The 21,218-nt window shown below is 43.5% G+C and overlaps 1 protein-coding gene and 1 pseudogene across 3 annotated transcripts; both read right to left on the bottom strand.

Annotated features, from left to right (window-relative positions):
* Positions 1-1,997: 1,997 nt before the first annotated feature.
* Positions 1,998-10,699, bottom strand: LOC145429550 (lysosomal alpha-mannosidase-like; annotated as a pseudogene).
* A 677-nt stretch (positions 10,700-11,376) lies between these two features.
* Positions 11,377-20,445, bottom strand: LOC145429547 (85/88 kDa calcium-independent phospholipase A2-like). 3 transcript variants are annotated; one of them, XM_080303200.1, is made up of 7 exons: positions 19,684-20,445; positions 16,071-16,277; positions 14,633-14,769; positions 14,271-14,348; positions 13,979-14,133; positions 13,823-13,874; positions 11,377-12,438 (listed from the first exon to the last, which is right to left on the bottom strand). In XM_080303200.1, the coding sequence occupies exons 2-7, from the start codon at positions 16,241-16,243 to the stop codon at positions 12,434-12,436; spliced, it is 600 nt and encodes a 199-aa protein (XP_080159326.1). In that variant the 5' UTR covers positions 16,244-16,277; positions 19,684-20,445; the 3' UTR covers positions 11,377-12,433. The 3 variants fall into 3 exon arrangements, with proteins under 3 accessions (XP_080159326.1, XP_080159327.1, XP_080159328.1); XM_080303201.1 differs by having other exon boundaries at positions 16,071-16,221; XM_080303202.1 differs by lacking the exon at positions 14,271-14,348 and having other exon boundaries at positions 19,684-20,437.
* Between the last annotated feature and the right edge of the window lie 773 nt (positions 20,446-21,218).

Genomic DNA, 21,218 nt, shown 5'->3' with positions numbered 1-21,218 from the left:
CTCCTTCCCGATGGAAGCAGTCTGAACAGTTTATGGCTGGGGTGACTGGAGTCCTTGATGATCCTCCCCGCTTTCCTCAGGCACCGCTTCCTGTAGATGTCTTGGAGGGAGGGAAGCTCACCTCCAATTATCCGTTCAGAGCACCGCACTACTCGCTGGAGAGCTTTGCAGTTGTAGGCGGTGCTGTTGCCATACCAGGTGGTGATGCATACAGTGAGGATGCTCTCAATGGCACAGTGATAGAAGGTCCTGAGGATGCGGGGGCTCATGCCGAATCTTTTCAGTCTCCTGAGAAAGAAGAGGCGCTGCTGCGCCTTCTTCACTGTTTTGTTTGTGTGTACTGACCACGTAAGATCCTCAGCCAGATGTACTCCAAGGAACCGGAAGCTGCTCACTCAACAGCAGCGCCGTTGATGGTGATGGGGGTGTGTACTTCTCTGCACCTCCGAAAGTCCACTATCAACTCCTTTGTCTTTGCGACGTTGAGGGTGAGATGGTTGGCTTGACACCAGTGGGTCAGGGCGCTGACCTCCTCCCTGTAGGCCGTCTCATCACCGTTGGTGATAAGACCCACCACTGTAGTGTCGTCCGCAAACTTCACAATGATGTTGGAGCTGTTAGTAGCTGTGCAGTCGTAGGTGTAGAGTGAGTACAGGAGAGGGCTCAGTACACACCCCTGTGGAGCACCAGTGTTCAGTGTAACGTGTGATGAGGTGACATACAGGAAGCTAAGGATCCAGCTGCAGAGGGAGCTGCTCAGTCCTAGATCCTGCAGTTTCCTGTCCAGCTTCGAGGGAACGATGGTATTGAATGCTGAGCTGTAATCTACAAACAGCATCCTCACATACGTGTCTCTCTTCTCCAGGTGTGACCGGGCAGTGTGTAGTGTCAGGGCTATGGCATCATCAGTGGACCTGTTGTGGCGGTATGCGAACTGTAGAGGGTCCAGTGAGTCGGGTAGTGCAGAGCGGATGAAGTCCCTGACCAGCTTCTCGAAGCATTTGCTCACGATGGGGGTCAGGGCTACAGGTCGCCAGTCGTTTAATGAGGAGATGGTGGAGGATTTGGGTACAGGGACGATGGTGGCCATTTTGAAGCAGGCTGGGACTACAGACAGAGAGAGGGAAAGGTTGAAGATGTGCGTGAACACTCCAGCCAGCTGAGCCGCGCATGACTTGAGGACGCGGCCGGGAATCCCGTCCGGACCAGTAGCTTTGCGCGCGTTCACCTTCCCGAAGCACCTCCGCACATCCTCCTCAGACACAGTGTGCGCACTGACGTCATCCACGGTGCGCACACTGTCCGGTCTCATGGTGTTCGCTGTGTCGAATCTAGCGTAGAATACGTTTAGATCCTCACACAGAGAGGCCGTGGTCTGCGGTGTGCTGGTTTTCCCTCTAAAGTCTGTGATCGTGTTTAGTCCCTGCCACATACTCCGAGGGTTGTCAAACTGTTGCTCCACCCTGTCCCTGTACTCACGTTTGGCTGCTTTGATCGTCTTCCGGAGTTGGTAATGTGCGTGTTTGTAGTCCGATGTGTTCGCGGAGGCAAAGGCGGTGCTCCGTGCCGCCAGTGCTGCGCGAACATCTCCGTTAATCCAGGGTTTTTGATTTGGGAAGGATTTAACTGTTCTGGATGGGACGACATCTTCCACGCATTTCCTGATAAATCCGCGTGGAAGATGTCGTGGGAGATGTGTGGGAGACTATATTCTGTTACTGCAACAGCACAAAAAAACCCCCCCACAAATATAAATGTTCTCAAAAATGTTAAAGGCAGCTTTAACGAATTCAATCTTATTCAGACATTCTGTATCAAAGGCTGAAGGCCTCCTGAAATGACTTTTGCCCAGGTCAGTCCGGGCTACAGCTGTGATCCGATTTTAAGTCGTAGGCAGCGTGAATACAACTTCTCATTCATCTTTTTCCCCCTAAAAATCCTCACTTTATTAAATCAGCAACGTAAACAAGCCACAGGAATGTCAATATACAATAATTCATCCTATAAAATCTCATGTGTGATTGGCTATCTAAGGTTGACTTTGAGAAGGAACGTTCGGATCTCCATTGGCCTTAAGGTCACCTCCCACGTGGACGGGTCTTGAAATGTCTTCAGCAGCGGCTTTTCTCCTGGAAAACAGACACATTACGTGAGCACAAACGACACAAAGTGTTTTTAGTTGGCTAATCTTTAAACACACCAGCCGTGACACGGGTCAGTGATCAGCAACCAAGTCTCCTCACAAGGAACAAAATAACATGTTGAGCTCCAGAAACACCTTGTAGTATACATTACATTATGAAGCATATCAATCTGTTTATGACTCTTTATAGCTCCCTGCTGGCTTAATTAGCACCTGCAGGGAAACTGTTAAGTCGATGACTACAATCAGAGATTTAAAAAGGCATCAGCAGATTTCTGTCAGCCCAGCGCTCCTTCAGTGCATGGTCACCTGCCAGATGTTGAAAAATCCAGATGTTGCCAGTCTTTATATTACTATATAAAATATTATAAATAATGTAATGAAATTGTGACAACACTAAACGAAGGCCAAAATCTGCAAATATCAGGGAATCCTCGCTATGGAAGTGTGATTGAAGAGCAGTGTACTACAAAGCCAGAATAACGGATTACTGAATAATGTTAAGTGCCGTATATGTTTGCAAATATGTTTCGTATTGAAGCCATACATTTAAAAAAAACACTGACTGAAGCGCAGACTGTGCACTTCATTGTCACTGGATTATAAATGTATTCAGTTGGTGTTTATGCAAATGAGATGCAAATGAGGAGACTTCACTCAGGCAAGTCTGCTGGACCAGACGGAGTGAGTCCCCTCGTCCTCAAGACCTGTGCCCCCCAGCTGTGTGGAGTCTTTCATAAACTGTTTATGCTGAGTCTGAGTCTGCAGAGGGTCCCGGTGATGTGGAAGACATCATGCCTCGTCCCTGTACCAAAGACGCCACGTCCCAGTGGCCCCCAGGATTACAGGCCCGTGGCACTGACCTCCCATATCATGAAGACCCTGGAAAGGCTCATCCTGGACCAGCTGCGACCCATAGTAAGACCACACCTGGATCCCCTTCAGTTCGCTTATCAGCCTCGTCTCGGAACTGAGGACGCCATCATCTACCTGCTCAATCGTGTCTACACCCATCTGGACCAGCCGGCGAGCACTGTGAGGGTCATGTTTTTTGACTTTTCCAGTGCTTTCAACACCATCAGGCCGACCGTCCTGGGTGATAAGTTAGCAGCGATGCAGGTGGATGCTTCTCTGGTGTCCTGGATTGTTGATTACCTGACAGGAAGACCACAATATGTACGTCTCCCACAGTGTGTGTCTGACAAGGTGATCAGCAACACAGGGGCACCACAGGGGACTGTCCTCTCCCCCTTCCTCTTCACCCTCTACACCACAGACTTCAGCCACTGCACAGAGACCTGCCATCTTCAGAAGTTTTCTGATGACTCTGCGGTGGTTGGATGCATCAGCAGGGATGATGAGACAGAGTACCGGGCTGTGGTCGACTCCTTTGTCACGTGGTGTGAGCAGAATCATCTGCAGCTCAACGTGGCAAAGACCAAGGAACTGATCGTGGACTTCAGGAAGACCAGGAAACACTTGACCCCTGTTTCAATCCAGGGGGTCAGTGTTGACATTGTGGAGGACTATAAATACCTTGGAGTACACATTGACAATAAACTGGACTGGGCTAAAAACACCACGGCACTTTACAGGAAGGGCCAGAGTCGTCTCTATTTTTTGAGGCGACTGAGGTCCTTCAACATCTGCCAGAAAATGCTGAGGATTTTCTACGAGTCTGTTGTGGCCAGTGCGATCCTCTATGCTGTTGCATGCTGGGGGAGCAGGCTGAGGGTCGCAGATGCCAACAGACTCGATAAACTGATCCGTAAGGCCAGCAATGTTGTGGGGATGGAGCTGGACTCCCTCAAGGTGGTGTTGGAGAGGCGGATGCTGTCCAAGATAAAGACTATGTTGGATAACACCTCCCACCCACTCCATGACATGCTGGTCAGTCACAGGAGCTCGTTCAGTGAGAGACTGAGATTACCGAAAAGCACCACTGAACGACACAGGAAATCTTTCCTGCCTGTGGCCATCTCCCTGTACAACGCATCCACCTAACACACTGTTTGCTGCTACAACTACACATGTTTCTTTTTCAGCTATTTATTTATGAGTGACTTATGTTTGTATGTATATATATGTATATATTATACTATTCTTAGTTAGTGTATTGTCTGTCTTGTCTTAATGTTGGTTTATAATGGAGCACTGTAACAAAAAATTTTTTCCCCCAGGGATCAATAAAGTATTCTGATTCTGATTTATATACTGCTGCTACATTTCCTTCACACAGCTGGAACTGCAGCTACGAGCGCACAGAACACGCATCATTTAATCTATTAAATTATTTTCACTTTGATCTGACAACAAACCAAAGTGATTTCCACAGAAGTTCATACCTGGTCTCTGAGATTTTACCACCGACCTCCAAAATGCACAAAGCTCAAAGCAGCTGAGTTGGAATCCATATTAAAATACGCCCGAGGAGACGACATTCATTGAAATTTAGCCAAATTTAAATCGAGTCAGACTGGAGAACACATCCAGCTTTGAATCTAGGGTGACGTTCAGAACTGCAGTGGTGAACTAACTGACACAACACTGGTGTCCTGTACCTTTCTCAGGAGTCCAGTCAAAACGTTTCATCTCATCTTTCCACTGATTGGCCGACAGGTTCAACTCAGCCACACCCAGAACCTCCAGAGTTGAAAACAGCTTCTGCACAGACAGGAAAGACGATGGGATTAGTTACAGCAAAACGACATTCCACTGGATTGCAAACGAGAAACGACTGAATGACAGATGATCGTACGGTCGCTTTGAGTGTAACAAGGTTTAAATTGTGTCTGACCTGCAGGTTGACTGTGACTGGCTGAGAGCTCACTTTGCTCTCTGAGCTCTGGTACTGATGCTCCAGTCTCAGCAGCACTGAGTCTTCATCCCACTGACTGAGTGTCAGCAGGTGGACAGCAGGGGGCAGTGCAGCCAGAAGCCCTGAGAACTAAAAGACAAAGACCCCTCACTCACAGAAACCATGCCTTTAAAAAAAAAAAAAAGATTTAATGTAATCCAACCACATTTTCTATAAAATTACTATATAAAGTTGATATGAATTTCAACCAATCACTGGCTCTGAAAACATGTCAGCAGCAGTTGCCGCTAAAGGCAACACAGCTTAGCTCAGTTCCCCTGAGAGCGAGTGAAACCATGTCTAAAAAATGCAAATATGTACACAGCAGGACAGAAATGGGTTATAACCAGCAGCATAGACAGTTGGAGACAATGACTCAAAACAAGCAGCAGACTCTCACAGGAACAGCCTGCAGTTTGTACAGTGCAGGTCACAGCACTGTACAAAGCTTTTCTTAAGCTTACACACAGGAGTTTAAGGTGTTTGAACAGGAACCTGCAAGATGGAGGCCAGCTGGTTCTTGCACTGCTAATATTTCAAACACAGATCACATCACCGTGACTTCTGAAACCCGATTAGTGAAGTGTGTTAATAACATGTCTTTAAAATACATGCAGTATTTGTACAAGTACTGTACGAATGTGCACGTGATTGGGTGAATGAGTAGAAAGGCGCTATACAAGTACCAATCCGTTTATCATTTACATACCTCCAGCTGAGTGTTTGGCTTCAGATCTCCATCAGTAAACGTAAGCAGCGGCTGCAACACCATCCCCTCTGCGAAGGGGCGGTGCGTGTCGGCAGCAGTCTGCGGGGGATCGAGGGTGAGCAGGAGGCGGCCGCGGACCACCAGCCCGTCTGGGAAGATGCCAGAGATCTCGTTGAGAGGTTCACCAACACCACGGAAATCATCGTGGCGCAGCCGGCGGTGGAGCTGAGGGTGAGGAGGTTGGATAGAGAGACTTTAATAAGAACTCCTTGTGTGCGCTTAGATGGGGTCAACATGCTAATGGTAATGAGCTACGACTTTATGCCTCACCATGATCTCCAGTGAACCATTCTGGATGCTGCCTCCACCCTGAGAGCGATCCGTTACCACAGTGAGTTGGTCCACATCATCCTGAAGACACACAAGTGAAAGGAAAACATCACTTGTGATAATTCATAGAACTGACAGTCAATGCTCTTTGTTGCTTGTCTCTCCAAATGGAAGCTAACAAACACACAAACCTTGATATAAGCGCGAGAGTTGATTGGGTAGTAGTTTCCAGCAATGGGCTCTGACTGTTGCAGGTTCCAGGTGGGCCGGAAGTCTTTCCTGTTTGGGGGGGATGGGACACACACACACTAAGTGTACAGAATTAGATTCTTTTAATGTAAAACTATCACATAACTGTACAGCTGTCTTACTTTGTATATAATCTGTAAAATACCATCCAAAACAACTGCAACAACTTTAAAAGGTTAAAATGCATTTTCCATCATCAAAAAACAAAAAGCAAACTCTTACTTCCTCTGCAGAACTTCTCTGCCGTTGGAATCAGTGTAGAAATATTCAGAGGTTTTGATGCTGGTGTCCAGACGAGTGATCACCTCCTTCCCCAGGCTGTCACTAAAAGGTCAAGACAGCAAGTGTGACGTGGGTTAAAGGTGGGTGGTGTGGGGAGCATTTTGGCCAGGATTCCTCACTTTTCCTTGAATTTATTTCTCTCGCTCACAAATAAAAAAATAAATAATTATGAGCTAAATCTATTCCCCAGTGGGTGTGCATGGAATCTTATGGTCTAAAATTCCCTCTTTCCATGTATTTATAATCTGACATGGGGAAAAAGATAACGGCGATCTAAGCCAATCACTTGCTATGATATGAGGAAATATTTAGAAGGGCAAAGCTCTGCCACAATATTGCCCCATATGAGGTTTTTCTCCCCTGAAAGATCAGTTGACATTAAGACACTGAGCTTTTAGAAAGGTTGAAGAGAACAGAAATTTCAACAACCACTTATCTCTAAAAACATCTCCATTACATATGTAGTGTGCACGTGTTAAACTCACTCTATCGGCACAGGTCCCACAGTCCACTCGAGCTCCAGAGCTCTGCTGTCAGCATAGAGACGAACCACCTGAGACACCCAGGGAGCAAACCACTGCCTCACCTCCTGCACCACTGACGTCTGAGGATGAGAGCATTGCAGTACAAAATTAGACGCTGCATATTAGCCTCTAAACAGGGAGGTAAAACATGTTGGCACGTTCATTCTGACACCCACACATATAAAATGACAGCAGCCTATAATTTAGAAGTAAACTGAATAACAGTGTAAAAACAAAGCTTTGCTATGAGGAATCTACGTCTGGATACGAGCAAACATCTCTACCTTAATGATCTCCGTCTTGGCCGTCCGGCTGATGATGAAAGGTGTGGAAGAGTTGGGTCTGAAGATGTAGGCTCCAGAAGGCTGCTTGCTCTCTCATACTTGCTGCTGGCACACATACTGACCTGGCAGTCCACCGCTTTGCCACTAGCATCTGACACGCTGTACACTGTTCCATTGACCGGCAGCTTGACGGGCCAAGTGACGGGCCGAGCGAGAGGGTTGTACACATTGACTGAGAACTGAATGACAGACAAAAAACAAGCGAGAGAGAGGCAGCGTGAGCATCCAGTCTTATCTGTAATTACACAGAATGTATTTACAATAACTGTAGCCCAGGTTTTTTAGGCTGTACACCTTGAATACACTGTTTGTTCCGAGGATAAATCTCAGAGGGTCAGAGTGTTCAGAATTACATTTAAGATGACATAATATGTTTTTTTTTATTATGTTACTGATGGATGGTTGTTTAACATGGTTTAAATGACAGGATCAGTACATGTACAAGTAAGACTTATGAGCAAAACCTTCAGATTTTAAAGCTGCGACTCTACCCGCTTGCTGTTCAAATGTGTTGATGCATCCTCAGTCATCCAGGTAAGGAACTTTTAAAAATTAATTCTATTCATCTGGACGTAGAGTTTTCAGTGGGACAAACATTTCGTCACTCATCCAAGTGACTTCTTCCATTTCAGCTGACCGCAGGTTTCACTGATCACATTAACTGGGTGGACCATCACATTAGGTTCACCTGGGAGGTTATGGCAGGTTAGCCTTCTTAGACTGTGAGATTTACACCAGTAAAGGGGGACATTTAAAGTTGATGTGCACTGTAAACAAATGCTCACGGGTGAGTATTTAAGGTTTGACTCTCATCATCCACTGGAGCACAAACTGGGTGTCATCAGGACGCTACAACAGACACAGCGGCCAGGGAAGTAGAAGAACATCACATCATGAAGGCCCTGAGTAAATATGGTTATCCCAGCTGGACTCTTGTCAAAGCTTGGAGGCGCCAATCAATTCAGGAGAGAAGCAAAACTGCTGCCTAAGCGAAAACCCTTAGTGATCCCGTATGTGTCAGGAGAAGCAGAACATTTGAGATACATTGTTTTTCTAAACACCGGGTCTCGGAGGCTTTTAAACACCAAAACACACAATGCAAAAATTGGTCCACCCCAAGGATCGGGTCCCCCGACACAAACAGAGTAACATAGTGTACGCTGTTAAGTGCCAGGAGGATTGCCAGGATTTATACATCGAGGAAACCAAACAACCTCTGGCGAAGCAGTTGACTCAACACAGAAGAGCCACCTTGTCAGGCCAGGACTCCGCAGTCTATTTACACCTACAGGCCAGTGGACACTCTTTCAATGATGTACACATCCTGGACAGGGAGGAACGCTGGTTTGAGCAAGCAGGCCAGGAGGGGGCCTAAGGGTACATCTTTCACCATCTTACAATGCTGTGACTGCAGCCATTCCCCAACTTTCAGTGAATGGTACTCATGGTCGTTGATCAGTGATTGTTGATCAATGGTCATGACAATTTGCATATTAATGATCAAGAAACTGACCTCACAGCAGATTGCACAATGACTGAAACCAGCCCACTGAAGGAACAAATGTACTGTTTATAAGGTTGGGGAAACCTGCGTCAGCTGAGTCTGAAGAATTCACTTGGATGAGTGACGAAACGTTTCTCCCACTGAAAACGTCACGTTCAGATGAACAGAATCAACCTTTTTGGGATTGCTGTTCAAACCTTTTACCAGTGGGTGGTAATCAGACAGATGACTTAAATAGGACTCTAAATTGGGCTGCACCAGTGCAAAGATTACTAAGGATTTCACTCTAAATCATGTAAATCTACTTTATTCAATTCCAAAAAATAAAGATGAGTTGGAAATGAGTAAAGCGGGTCCCCTTCAAAGTCTATTTTCTGTGTTTTTTACCTTCTTGCTGGATTCAGTGAGAGGACACACGCTGACGTTGAGGTTTTCACAGTAGATTCGCTCAGCAGACAAGCCGCTGAGAGCAGCCAGACTGTTACTGACTAAAACCTGAAAGAGAGACAACAGTTAGACAAGAAACCTGTGCAAGAAAGTTTGGACTGAAGAACACTTTCTGCTAAAGACATGATAATATATTTTCCTGTACAGAAAATGACAAATTTAGCACAAGTAACTTCTGTTGGGTAAGACAATGTACTGTGAAGCCTGGAGTACCTGACAGTGTTGCCAGCCGTTAGCAAGCTTCCTGGCGTAGTCATTTGCTACGTGTTGCTTTTCTGTGCCCGACACAGCGTCATGGTGCTGAGCCACAGCCATGGCTTTCTCTACCAACGAAAGCAGCCGTCACTCAATCTCTTGTCTGACATCCAATTGGTCTTAGTAACACAAATACAACTTTTAAAAAGTGTCCATATTCTCTACCGGTTCACCAATTCACAGTTGTGGGGAGGCTGGAGCCCATCCCAGCTCTCCTACATCCTGGACAGGTGCATCACAGGAGTAGCACATGAAGACAGCCAACCATTTATGGTCATGCTATTACATGTTAACCTAATACGTAAGTCTTTAGACTGTGGCAGGAAGCCAGAGTACCTACAGTATGCCTATGCAGAACCCACTAAGGAGACACAAAAAAGATTCAATCAAATCTTACTCATGGTCTGGCTTCTGGGTGTCTGAGAAATCTTTGAATTCCTCAGGGAGGTAAGCTTGCACTTCTTCACGTGTAAGCCAGATGCACTGAGACCCCAGTCCAGTGGCAAGAAAATTTGTCCATGTTGCAATAATGCGGCTCACTGTGGACTGGTGTATGTTAAATCGGTGTGCCATGTCCCGCTCCTTCAAACCAACTGACAGGAAAACCAGGAAAAGAGAAAAATCGTCAATTGGCTGTAGCAGCTGCCTCTGGAAGGTGAAAACAAAAGGGAAAATGTTACTCCTTAAGCTATGAACTAGTAAAATTATGCTTTTCTTGGCTAAATGTTTTGCAATGGTTAGGCATACCATACTGTACCATGGGGTAAACAATGAGGTGCTGTAGTGCACAGGTGTACATCTTTACAGTATCTGACAGAGGCCCTGGTTCAGAAGATCTTAAACTCCCAGTTTGAAGTGAAGACAGAGCTGAGTGTAAAAGCAAAGATCTCAATTTACTGTCTGAGCTACGTCCTTATCTTCACCTATGGTCATAAGCTTGATTTAAAGATTGAAAGAACGAGATCACGGATACAAGCAGCAGAAATAAACTTTCCCTGTCAATCTTTTCTGTTCTGCGAGAGCAGACATCTTTTTTTCTTTCTTTTTTTTTTTAAGTAGAGCAAATATAACTGTGCTTTAAAGAATATGATTGTTTCCTTGCATGACAAATGGAGATGAGTTCTCCGTCATAAATGGTGTGGTCACCTGCAGGTTGAAGGTCATTGCAACTCCAACCCACACCCACTGCTACTGTACTTAAAAGAAGTTAGGACAACATTAAAGACTTTGTTCAGGTAATTGCATTTGGATCACCTAAATCATGCCTGGACTGACAAACAAATCATCCTTATAGATGTTACAACATGCCAAGCTTCTGTTGTTGAATGCAGCAACCAGCAATGACACTGGACTGTCATTCCTACCGGAGAATTGTAGTCTGATTGCATTACCAGAAAGTAACCATTTCAAACATTGAGGACAGCTATAGTACTAGTACCTTGGAATCACACAGGCAAATGGCAACCATGAAGAGGCCGCTTGGCAAGCTGCAACCACCAAACACCTGCAGAGAGTAAGGCGACTTCTGAGGAGTCAGCCAAATGGGGAGGACAAGATCCAGGGCAACATCTACACCCTGCTGTTCGTCAGATACCCTGCTGGGACAAGAAGTTGGCCAAAGGAAGCAATAAAGCCACTGACCTAATCATGCATAGAGGGTTTCAAAGCAACAAACAGCCAAGTTTATAAGGGTGCAGGCTGACTGAGACTAACTGAAACAACAACAAAGCAGTTCGGTCAATATTAAGATATTTTATTCCCATACCATTTATACTTCAGGATTAAGCCAAATACAAAAAAATAAAAATACAAAATAATTTGTTCCTCCTGTCCGTGTTGTGCACATAGCAGCAGGGCGTCTGTTCCTTTATCTTTCACAGAGACGATTCATTCAAATACATCTTTCATGTCAGTTTTAAGATTTCATATTAATATCATATTTTATCAACAGACATGAGGCTAAATATTGCGTTTCAAGTCAGTATAAATAACTCAGAAAGGCATTCGATTACTACGGAAGGAAGAAAAGGTACAAATGTGGGTCCCACACATAAGGCAGAACTGGTTCAACATCACCACCATCTCAGCTGCACCTGAGAATACTGCTGATGCTCTGGTGGCAATTCAGGGTCCCTTTTATCACACAGCTTAATGGAAAAATTCAATGACTCGGGTGTATTTGTAAGTGTGTGTCAGAAGTGAATGTGATGAACAAGTGAGGAAAAAAGGGAAGGAAACACTCCAGATTTACCTCAACAAATCCAGAGGTAGATTGACCCACAGTGTAGGGGGAAGTGGAAACTTACATGACACTGTAACAGTCAGTTTACATTTCCCCAGTACAACCTTCAACTTCTTCATTGGTTCATATGTTAGAAGTAAACCTGATCAACCACAACAGGATCAGTGCTAAGGTCACATGATGCTACATAAAACACCTTTAAACAGGCTTTAGTAGGTCAGCTGTTTCCTGGGTTAGCTTTCCACATATTTAATACGTTTGTACTCATACTCAAACTGATTCATTCAGTTTGAACAGAGCACACCGACACACACACATTACAGTTTTTAGTCAGACATACAGCTCAGTAATCTCACTGCTCCATTCAAACACTCTTCACAGCCTCCATTTGTGATGTTCTTGTGCTTTTAGTTGTTCAGTAGTAATTTTGCCAGAGACTGGAGGACCTCCCTCTTCTCATACAGATACATCTGGGTCTCCCACAGCATGTCCACCAGGGCTGCGTCGCTCACCTCATCCAGCATCACCTCCTGAGATAGTTGGGGACTCAATCTGCACACAATGCAATGGACACAGTGATTAATAAACAAAATAATGATAACTAACTGTGCAGAGAGACATGCTAAAGATAGTAAAGAAAGACTAAATGCAAAAAAGGGATAAATAAAAACAACAGGAAAAATCACCATTGCTGCTGAAGAGCTTTTGGAGCTTCATGCTTCTTTTCCACTGTAGGCTTGCTTACAAGACAATGCTGAACCACATGGTACAACAGAAAAAGAGTGTGTGTGCTAAACTGATCGACTGCAGTGTAAACCTGTTATTTGGTACTTTATGAGTTTCTAACAGAAGTGAAACTACAGCATTTGGTCTCAGGTTCTCACGTGAGTACAGCGAAGAAGACGAGATGCAACATAACCTCATGACCTTGTGACACTTTACGATCCTTTTTATCACACAACTTAACGGAAACACTGACATCAAAATTTAGCGATTCAGTGCATTTAGACATGATCAAGATGAACTGCTGAAAATCAAACTGAGCATCAGAATGAGGAACAAACTTTATTTGAGCGACACAGATGTTGGTGCCAGACAGGCTGCTCTGAGCATTTCAGAAGCTGTTGATCTGCTGGGATTTTCCCACAAAACCGTCTCTAAGGTTTACAAGAGAATGGTCAACTTAGTATCAACTAAGGTAATTAAGAGCATTTCTAAACATAAAACATGTCAAACGCATGGGCTAAAGCAGCAGAAGACCACACCAGGTGTCCTTCTATCAGTTAAGAACAGCAAACTGAGGCTACAAGTCACCAAAAATTGACAACAGAAGATTAGAAAAACAGTACCTGGTCTGATAAGTTTCAAATTCTGCAGCAACATTTAGAGTGTTGGGTCAAAATGTGGCATAAAAAACACAAACGTCTGCACTGCTACTGGTCGTGCAATGGTTTCAAGGACACTTTCCCGGCACTCTTGGGCCCCTTAGTGCTAAATGACATCATTTAAACACCACAGTTACCCGACTATTGTTGCTGAGCGTGTCTATATTGTATGTCTATGTGGTTCTTTATCACCCCACTGTACCAATCTTTTGAAGGCTGTATCCAGCAGGATAATGTGCCATGTCTGGTTCCTTGAACATGACATCATTTATGTGCATCCAACCAATCTGCAGCAACTCTGTGAAATCACGTCAATATGGACCCAAATCTCTGAGGAATCCTTTCATCACCTTGTTGAATTTGTGCCACACAGAATTAGGGCAGGTCTAAAAGCAAAACAGAGTCCAACCCAGTACTAGCAATATATACCTAATAAAGTGGCCAGTGTGTGTATATATCAGTTTACTTTGCATTTAATGAATATTAAAGACACAGAAGAAGAGATATGACTCACATAATTTAACATTTTGACACACAATTACTTGGCTCACCTGTTCCAAGAGAGACCACTATACCCAGCTTCTTTAAGTCCTTCTCACGGCCCTAAGAGACACACGTGCAGAGAAGAAGTCACGAACAAATCCATGTGGCTTAACGTCCATTAAGTGCATAAAGGAAGGAAAGTGAATAGAGCTCCGGTTGCCTACCTCTGCTTTTAAGGCCTTATTGTACTGATGGACTTCTGTCATGGCATCTAGTGTCGGGTTAATGGCCAGCAGCCCTCCATCCAGAAAGCGCCCCATTGGTCGGAAGTAGGTGGGAGCAGCGCCGCTGGAGCGAGCAGCTCGCCATACAAGTTGTTCTGATATGAACACAAGGATATAAGTAAGAAAGTCATGCATAGTAAATGCAATTACACTGTTCTGAGTTCATAATTATCACTTCCGGTCTGTCTTTTTCACGACTTTCCAGGACTTGGTCCTGTACGCATACACACACCTTCATCTGTCACCTTCCTTATCTTTCTGGGTGGCTCTTCTGTGTATCCTACTATCAACACATCTTCATCCTCCCAGCCTGTAACAACAACACGGCTGGGACTCAAACAGCACAGGACACGACTCCTTCATGAACAGGACACAGTCTCAGTTTCAGTGTTGTGCTCACACACAGGCTTAGTTTTCAGCTTTTATTGCCTCAGTGAAGTGAAAGAACATAACCCTCACATTAAAATATGAGCTCTGAAAATTCCTTTGGTGCCATCCAGTGGTATGTTCAGAGCACTTCACTATCCCATTTAATACATTTGACATTTGAGGGCTGGTGCTGTAGCCGACAAACACAGGTGATATCTGACGTGCCTTGTGGGATGGTGAGAGGCTTGAATGTGGCAGTGGTGGTGTATGGGGCCTCTCTGGAGACGGATGGAGGGTCATAGTTCCTGAATATATGAAGCTCGCCTGGATGTCTGTCTGCCAGAACACTGGTCACCATTACCCTGTAAAGAAAGAAAGAAGTGAAAGGATGTTTGCCTGTTCTCCTTAAACACCTGAAAATTTGAACAGCAGCATTTCAACCAAATTACAAAAATATTTTTAAAACCAATCTGGCTTCACCTGTATTATTTTAGTGTTAAGAGAGCCATGCTACACATATCTAAGCAAGTCAGTACCTTTTTTTAATTCTCAGGAATTGAACCTCGGAAAAAAATTAGGTGACTCAATTTAACACATCAGGGTAAAACCAGCTCAAAGTTTTAAAAACTGACCAATCACAGCAAAAGAGTGGGATATTTAAAGCTTTTATATGACACTGTTAGCACCAGCAGAAACTGGGGCGACTAAATTCTTAGTCGAGTAAATAAGGAAAAATCTTTGGCTAATTGATTAGTATAAAACCTAAGAAACACTGAGGTCTGAACAATGACAGACTTAAAAGAAGATCCAGGCTGCATTAACAAATTTCTGGTGCTTTTCTATAGCAATGGAAAAGCTGCAGCGCCATCTTGTGGCAGAGGGCTGCATAACATTTAGAACGCAACAATTTGTCATTCTCTCTGTAAGCGTGACAGGTCGAAAAGTTATGAATGAATTATAATAAAACTTTGTAGGAGTGTAGAGTGGGTTCATGTTAATCACATTTGACCTCTGACCTCGCCTTCAATGTAAAACTCAAGGTTAAAGTGATAATAATTCTATTTAGAGCTATTTATAACTGTTTATTACCGCCATTGTCAGTATTGACAACATATAAATATATAGGGAATGGTATATGGGGATTGTAAATATCATGTTACTGTCTCTGACTTCTTCTTCGAGGTCAGATAAGTTCAAACTTTCATAAAATGTCAATTTTCTTAAAATGGTGTTTAAAATTCTGCTGCCTTCGTTTATATTGGCATTACTTAGGAAATGATTCTGCTATATGGGGATTCTAAATGTCACACTATAGTTACCATTTAAATATCATGTCACATTTGACCTCTGACCTCACTTTTACGTATCACATCTGCCTTTGTTTCACTTTGTTTCACACGATGATGAATGAGCTGCTAGTTGGTTAGAAATAAACTGCATTATAATATTATATAATAAGCTCAAGTTATTTCAGCTATTTACAAATCAATACCTATTATCTATTGCCTGCTTGTACACAATGTTTTAATAGAAGATACATTACTCTTTGCTTAAAAGTAAATGCTGCCCAGATGACGAGCAGCTTGGGCAGAGGTCTGCAATTCTTTTGAATTTTAGCTTTTTCTTGGCATTTTTCTGCCTATTATCACATTCAGATATCTACCTGGGGAACTTTATGTCAGTCATCTTGGTGTTTTCTCCAAACTCTGTTTTGAGGAAGTCCTCTAGCGGTGCTGATTCATAGGGTCTTGATCCTTTGAACACCTGCTCCTTCATCCTAAAGTACAGGCAGCGCAGGTACTCCATGGATTTACCTACACATAGAAGAAGTGTCATTGTTGTTCTGGTGCTATGTGATGAAAACTCAGCACTGGAAAAGAGAACACAAACACATCGTGGATTATGGGCATCTTTCATGTCAGTTTTAAGATTTCATATTAATATCATATTTTATCAAACTGACCTATTTCAGACTTACAGTTCAATACTATACAATATAGCAAACCTCCAACTGGACAGTGTTAAATAAAATTATTTCCTTTTAAACTTGAAGCTTTGAACATACATCTTTTTGCATTGGGACAGAAATTAATATGAAAAAGGCTCTTTTCAAATTTGTTTGGGTGAATGGAAAATATTTTTTGTGGTATCGTAAAAAAATATTTGTTATATAAATATATTGGTATGGAAAACATTTATTATTCATAGATACAGATACATAGATACAAGCTCATGTTATTCATCTGAAGAAACAGACAGATAGAATGAGTGTGATAAAGGACATAGTGTGTTGTTACACTGGTAATGCCAGGAGAGGCAGTATCAGTTCTGTAAGAAAGTGGAAGAAGAGAGCGTCCTGCAGGAGGCAGTGAACGGACACTGATGTTATGAACATGTGGCTAAGAGAAGGTTCAGTAAACAAGTAGCAGCAATATTCCTGTGTGAGGCTCAGTCATTTCATTTTTATTTTTTGAAGATGCAACATCCTAAAGGTGTATGTAGAAAACATGTTGATCCTGAAGCATTTATTGAAGCTTCTCAGCTATTTGTGTAATCTTCTCCTGAAGTTCTCGGGTAGATTTGGCCTTTCGATTGGGAATTTACCATCTCGTACAAAGTTAAAGACTTTTATTTAAGTTTGGTAGAATTCTATTTCAAAGAAAAACAAGACTCTGCTAAGCTGATGACATCACATTTTGCATTCTAAGTGGATGACATCACACTCCATTTGCACTCCCTGACATCACACTCCAGGTCTATAAATAGGACACCAGCGTGCTCTCAGTATGTCTCAGAACTGTGCAACTGTATAGGAACACACCACGAGCCAACCTTTAGACAAGGATTTGACACGTTAAGTGTATGCAACAAACCCAAACCCCGATCGAATAGAACAAATATCATTCGACATTGTAAGACAAAAGACAAGAAAAATGCAACATATGCAGCAAAACCTTGATCCCCAGGAAGGGACCTCATCGGCCGCTGTTCGCCCTAAGCAGCAAAACCCAAACCCAAGAGGGAAAAACAAGGCACCAAATGAGGGGACTCCATCTGATGCTGCCAAACCAAAGGGTGCAAACAAGAAGAAGATGCAGGAAAATGCAAACCCAAACCCCAGAGCCAGAAACCCTGGACCCAATCGAGGGCCTGTGCCACATCAGCCCAATGCCCATTTTAAACCCAATAATGGGCCTGGGCAACACTGGCCAAATCCACAGTTTTTGCCAAAACGAGGGCCTGTGCCACATCAGCCCCATCCTGACCATAACAACAACGATGGGCCACCTCAGCTACAGCCTCACTTAACACCAAATGATGGCAGTCGTCCATACAATGAGACTGATGAACTGGGTGCGCTGAGATTCCACCTGCAGGAGGCTCAGCACACGTGCAAAACCAATCTGTATAAAATGACAGCTGCAAACCACAAAGCTGCTGCAGCTAAAACTCAGAATGATTGGGTTCGTCTGCAGCTACAGTGCCACAGACAAAACGCTCAAAAAACCATCCTTGAGCTCCAAAAACAGCTGGAAGAGGCTCGTAGAAAGACACCCGAGGAGAACTTCACCCCTGAGGTGAGTGAGGCTCCTGTTGAAGACAGCAACACAGCTGTCACAGCTGCAGAGCTGAGTGTGGACGCTTCAACACAAACTGCAGAAGCTTCACACACAGACTCTACAGACGTAAAAACTGTTCGGGAAGCTGAGTTGGAGGTCCAGTGCAAAAAACAGCAAGAAGAGATCGAACAACTCCGTGAGCAGCTCCTCAAAACTCAAAAGAATCTTGAAGAGGAAGTTGCAAAGCGCAAAGATCAGGAACAAAGAGCCAACTGTGAGCTCGCTGAGCTGAAAGACAAACTCAGCACCAGTGAGGCTCTTTGTGAAAAAAATGATTTGAAGGCGCAAAACTTAAAAGAAGAGCTGGAGAAAACCAAAGCTTCCCACCAGGAAATCGTGGAGCAAAAGCTGGAGAACACAACAATCCGCAACCAACTCGGGCAAACAGAGGAAGAAAAGATCACACTTCAGGAGTTTTTGCTGTCTCTGGAAGAGACAATAAAACAGCAAGAAGACCAGTCCAACGTTGCCAATCCTGAAAATTCTCCAGCCCGAAACGAGACACTCCAGGACAATCAGCTAGAAAAAGAGGAGGCCAGCGCTACCAAACCAGAAAGGCCAGAGGCCCGAGATGACCAAGTGCCAAAAGAAAAACCAAAAAAGAAAAAGAAGCGCAACTGGTTTTGGAGACTATTCACTTAAGTGACTTCCACTCTGTCTCCTATAAAATCACAGTAATATACAACTAAATATTATCAGTCACTTCCAGTGCCAAAATACCCATTTAAAAGCTTATTTGCTTTAATATTTAGTTGTGTATAACTTTGTCATCGGCTCCACCCCCCAACCGGTCGCGGCAGATGGCCACCCCTCCCTGAGCCTGGTTCTGCCGGAGGTTTCTACCTTTTGAAAGGTAGTTTTTCCTCCCCACTGTCGCCAAGTGCTTGCTCATAGGGGATTGTTGGGTTTTTTCTTTAGTTCAGTTCAATTCAATTCATTTGTATGTAAGTACTGTTGGATTGAATTGAACTGAATTAAAGAAGATTTTTAGGAGACGGAGTAATCACTGAGTGAACCAGGGTATTATAACATCTTACCCATGAAAAACTACCATCAACCAATCAAATAAACAATTGGATTTAACAAAACATCTGAAGTGTGAACATTTTGTCTCACTGAAAACATGTGAAAATGTCCAATTATAACAACCTAAGAGCAGAAATAAAAATGTTTACATCCTGGTTGAAAACATTGTTCTGTGAATGATATCCACTGTGTCTGTGCTGTTGATGCCTTTTGAAAAAAAAGTCTAAAGTATTGTAGTTGAGTACAGCTCCAGGTTTTGTACAGAGCACTTTCCATTTGCTGTAACTTTACTCTGCTATCTCATCAATAATGGATTTGATCATCATCTGTTCCCTGAATGCAATTGACACCCTCTTCTCAACGAGAAGCCTGGGCTCGGGTGGGCCTGAGTGTCCTGGAGGTACTTTCCCTGCCGGATACACGGGTGGCCAGGTCGTGTGCCTGCCGGGACTGTCGAAAAGTTAATAGCTATATTTGCAAAGCCCTTTATTAAAATATGCTTTCATGACATTATTGTTTGTCGGACGGTGGTCAGAGCTATCAGTGGCTGATGAGTGGGACATGAAATGTCACCTCTCGGGACACTGGGGAGGGAGCCCGAGTTAGTGTCTTGGGTTGAGAGATACTGACCTCAATAAACAGCTTGAGGATCTGCGGCTGTATGGTCTGGACACTCAGGTGAGGAGAGGAGCTGAGCTGGAGACATCTGACAGAGGCCCTGGTTCAGAAGATCTTAAACTCCCAGTTTGAAGTGAAGACAGAGCTGAGTGTAAAAGCAAAGATCTCAATTTACTGTCTGAGCTACGTCCTTATCTTCACCTATGGTCATAAGCTTGATTTAAAGATTGAAAGAACGAGATCACGGATACAAGCAGCAGAAATAAACTTTCCCTGTCAATCTTTTCTGTTCTGCGAGAGCAGACATCTTTTTTTCTTTCTTTTTTTTTTTAAGTAGAGCAAATATAACTGTGCTTTAAAGAATATGATTGTTTCCTTGCATGACACATGGAGATGAGTTCTCCGTCATAAATGGTGTGGTCACCTGCAGGTTGAAGGTCATTGCAACTCCAACCCACACCCACTGCTACTGTACTTAAAAGAAGTTAGGACAACATTAAAGACTTTGTTCAGGTAATTGCATTTGGATCACCTAAATCATGCCTGGACTGACAAACAAATCATCCTTATAGATGTTACAACATGCCAAGCTTCTGTTGTTGAATGCAGCAACCAGCAATGACACTGGACTGTCATTCCTACCGGAGAATTGTAGTCTGATTGCATTACCAGAAAGTAACCATTTCAAACATTGAGGACAGCTATAGTACTAGTACCTTGGAATCACACAGGCAAATGGCAACCATGAAGAGGCCGCTTGGCAAGCTGCAACCACCAAACACCTGCAGAGAGTAAGGGACAGAAATTAATATGAAAAAGGCTCTTTTCAAATTTGTTTGGGTGAATGGAAAATATTTTTTGTGGTATCGTAAAAAAATATTTGTTATATAAATATATTGGTATGGAAAACATTTATTATTCATAGATACAGATACATAGATACAAGCTCATGTTATTCATCTGAAGAAACAGACAGATAGAATGAGTGTGATAAAGGACATAGTGTGTTGTTACACTGGTAATGCCAGGAGAGGCAGTATCAGTTCTGTAAGAAAGTGGAAGAAGAGAGCGTCCTGCAGGAGGCAGTGAACAGACACTGATGTTATGAACATGTGGCTAAGAGAAGGTTCAGTAAACAAGTAGCAGCAATATTCCTGTGTGAGGCTCAGTCATTTCATTTTTATTTTTTGAAGATGCAACATCCTAAAGGTGTATGTAGAAAACATGTTGATCCTGAAGCATTTATTGAAGCTTCTCAGCTATTTGTGTAATCTTCTCCTGAAGTTCTCGGGTAGATTTGGCCTTTCGATTGGGAATTTACCATCTTGTACAAAGTTAAAGACTTTTATTTAAGTTTGGTAGAATTCTATTTCAAAGAAAAACAAGACTCTGCTAAGCTGATGACATCACATTTTGCATTCTAAGTGGATGACATCACACTCCATTTGCACTCCCTGACATCACACTCCAGGTCTATAAATAGGACACCAGCGTGCTCTCAGTATGTCTCAGAACTGTGCAACTGTATAGGAACACACCACGAGCCA

Source organism: Astatotilapia calliptera, chromosome 6, assembly GCF_964374335.1.
Source record: "Astatotilapia calliptera chromosome 6, fAstCal68.1, whole genome shotgun sequence".
NCBI classification, from domain to species: domain Eukaryota; kingdom Metazoa; phylum Chordata; class Actinopteri; order Cichliformes; family Cichlidae; genus Astatotilapia; species Astatotilapia calliptera.
This window is presented reverse-complemented; position numbering and strand designations above follow the sequence as displayed.

Bases quoted from the DNA above. Each gene is read 5' to 3' on its own strand.
- LOC145429547 (XM_080303200.1), bottom strand. From the start codon at position 16,243: ATGACACTTCTTCTATGTGTAGGTAAATCCATGGAGTACCTGCGCTGC. The intron at 14,770-16,070 runs GTAGATATCTGA...CTTTCTTTACAG, and splicing joins ACTGACATAAAGTTCCCCAG to GGTAATGGTGACCAGTGTTC. The intron at 14,349-14,632 runs GCACGTCAGATA...TTGTTGTTACAG, and splicing joins GCCTCTCACCATCCCACAAG to GCTGGGAGGATGAAGATGTG.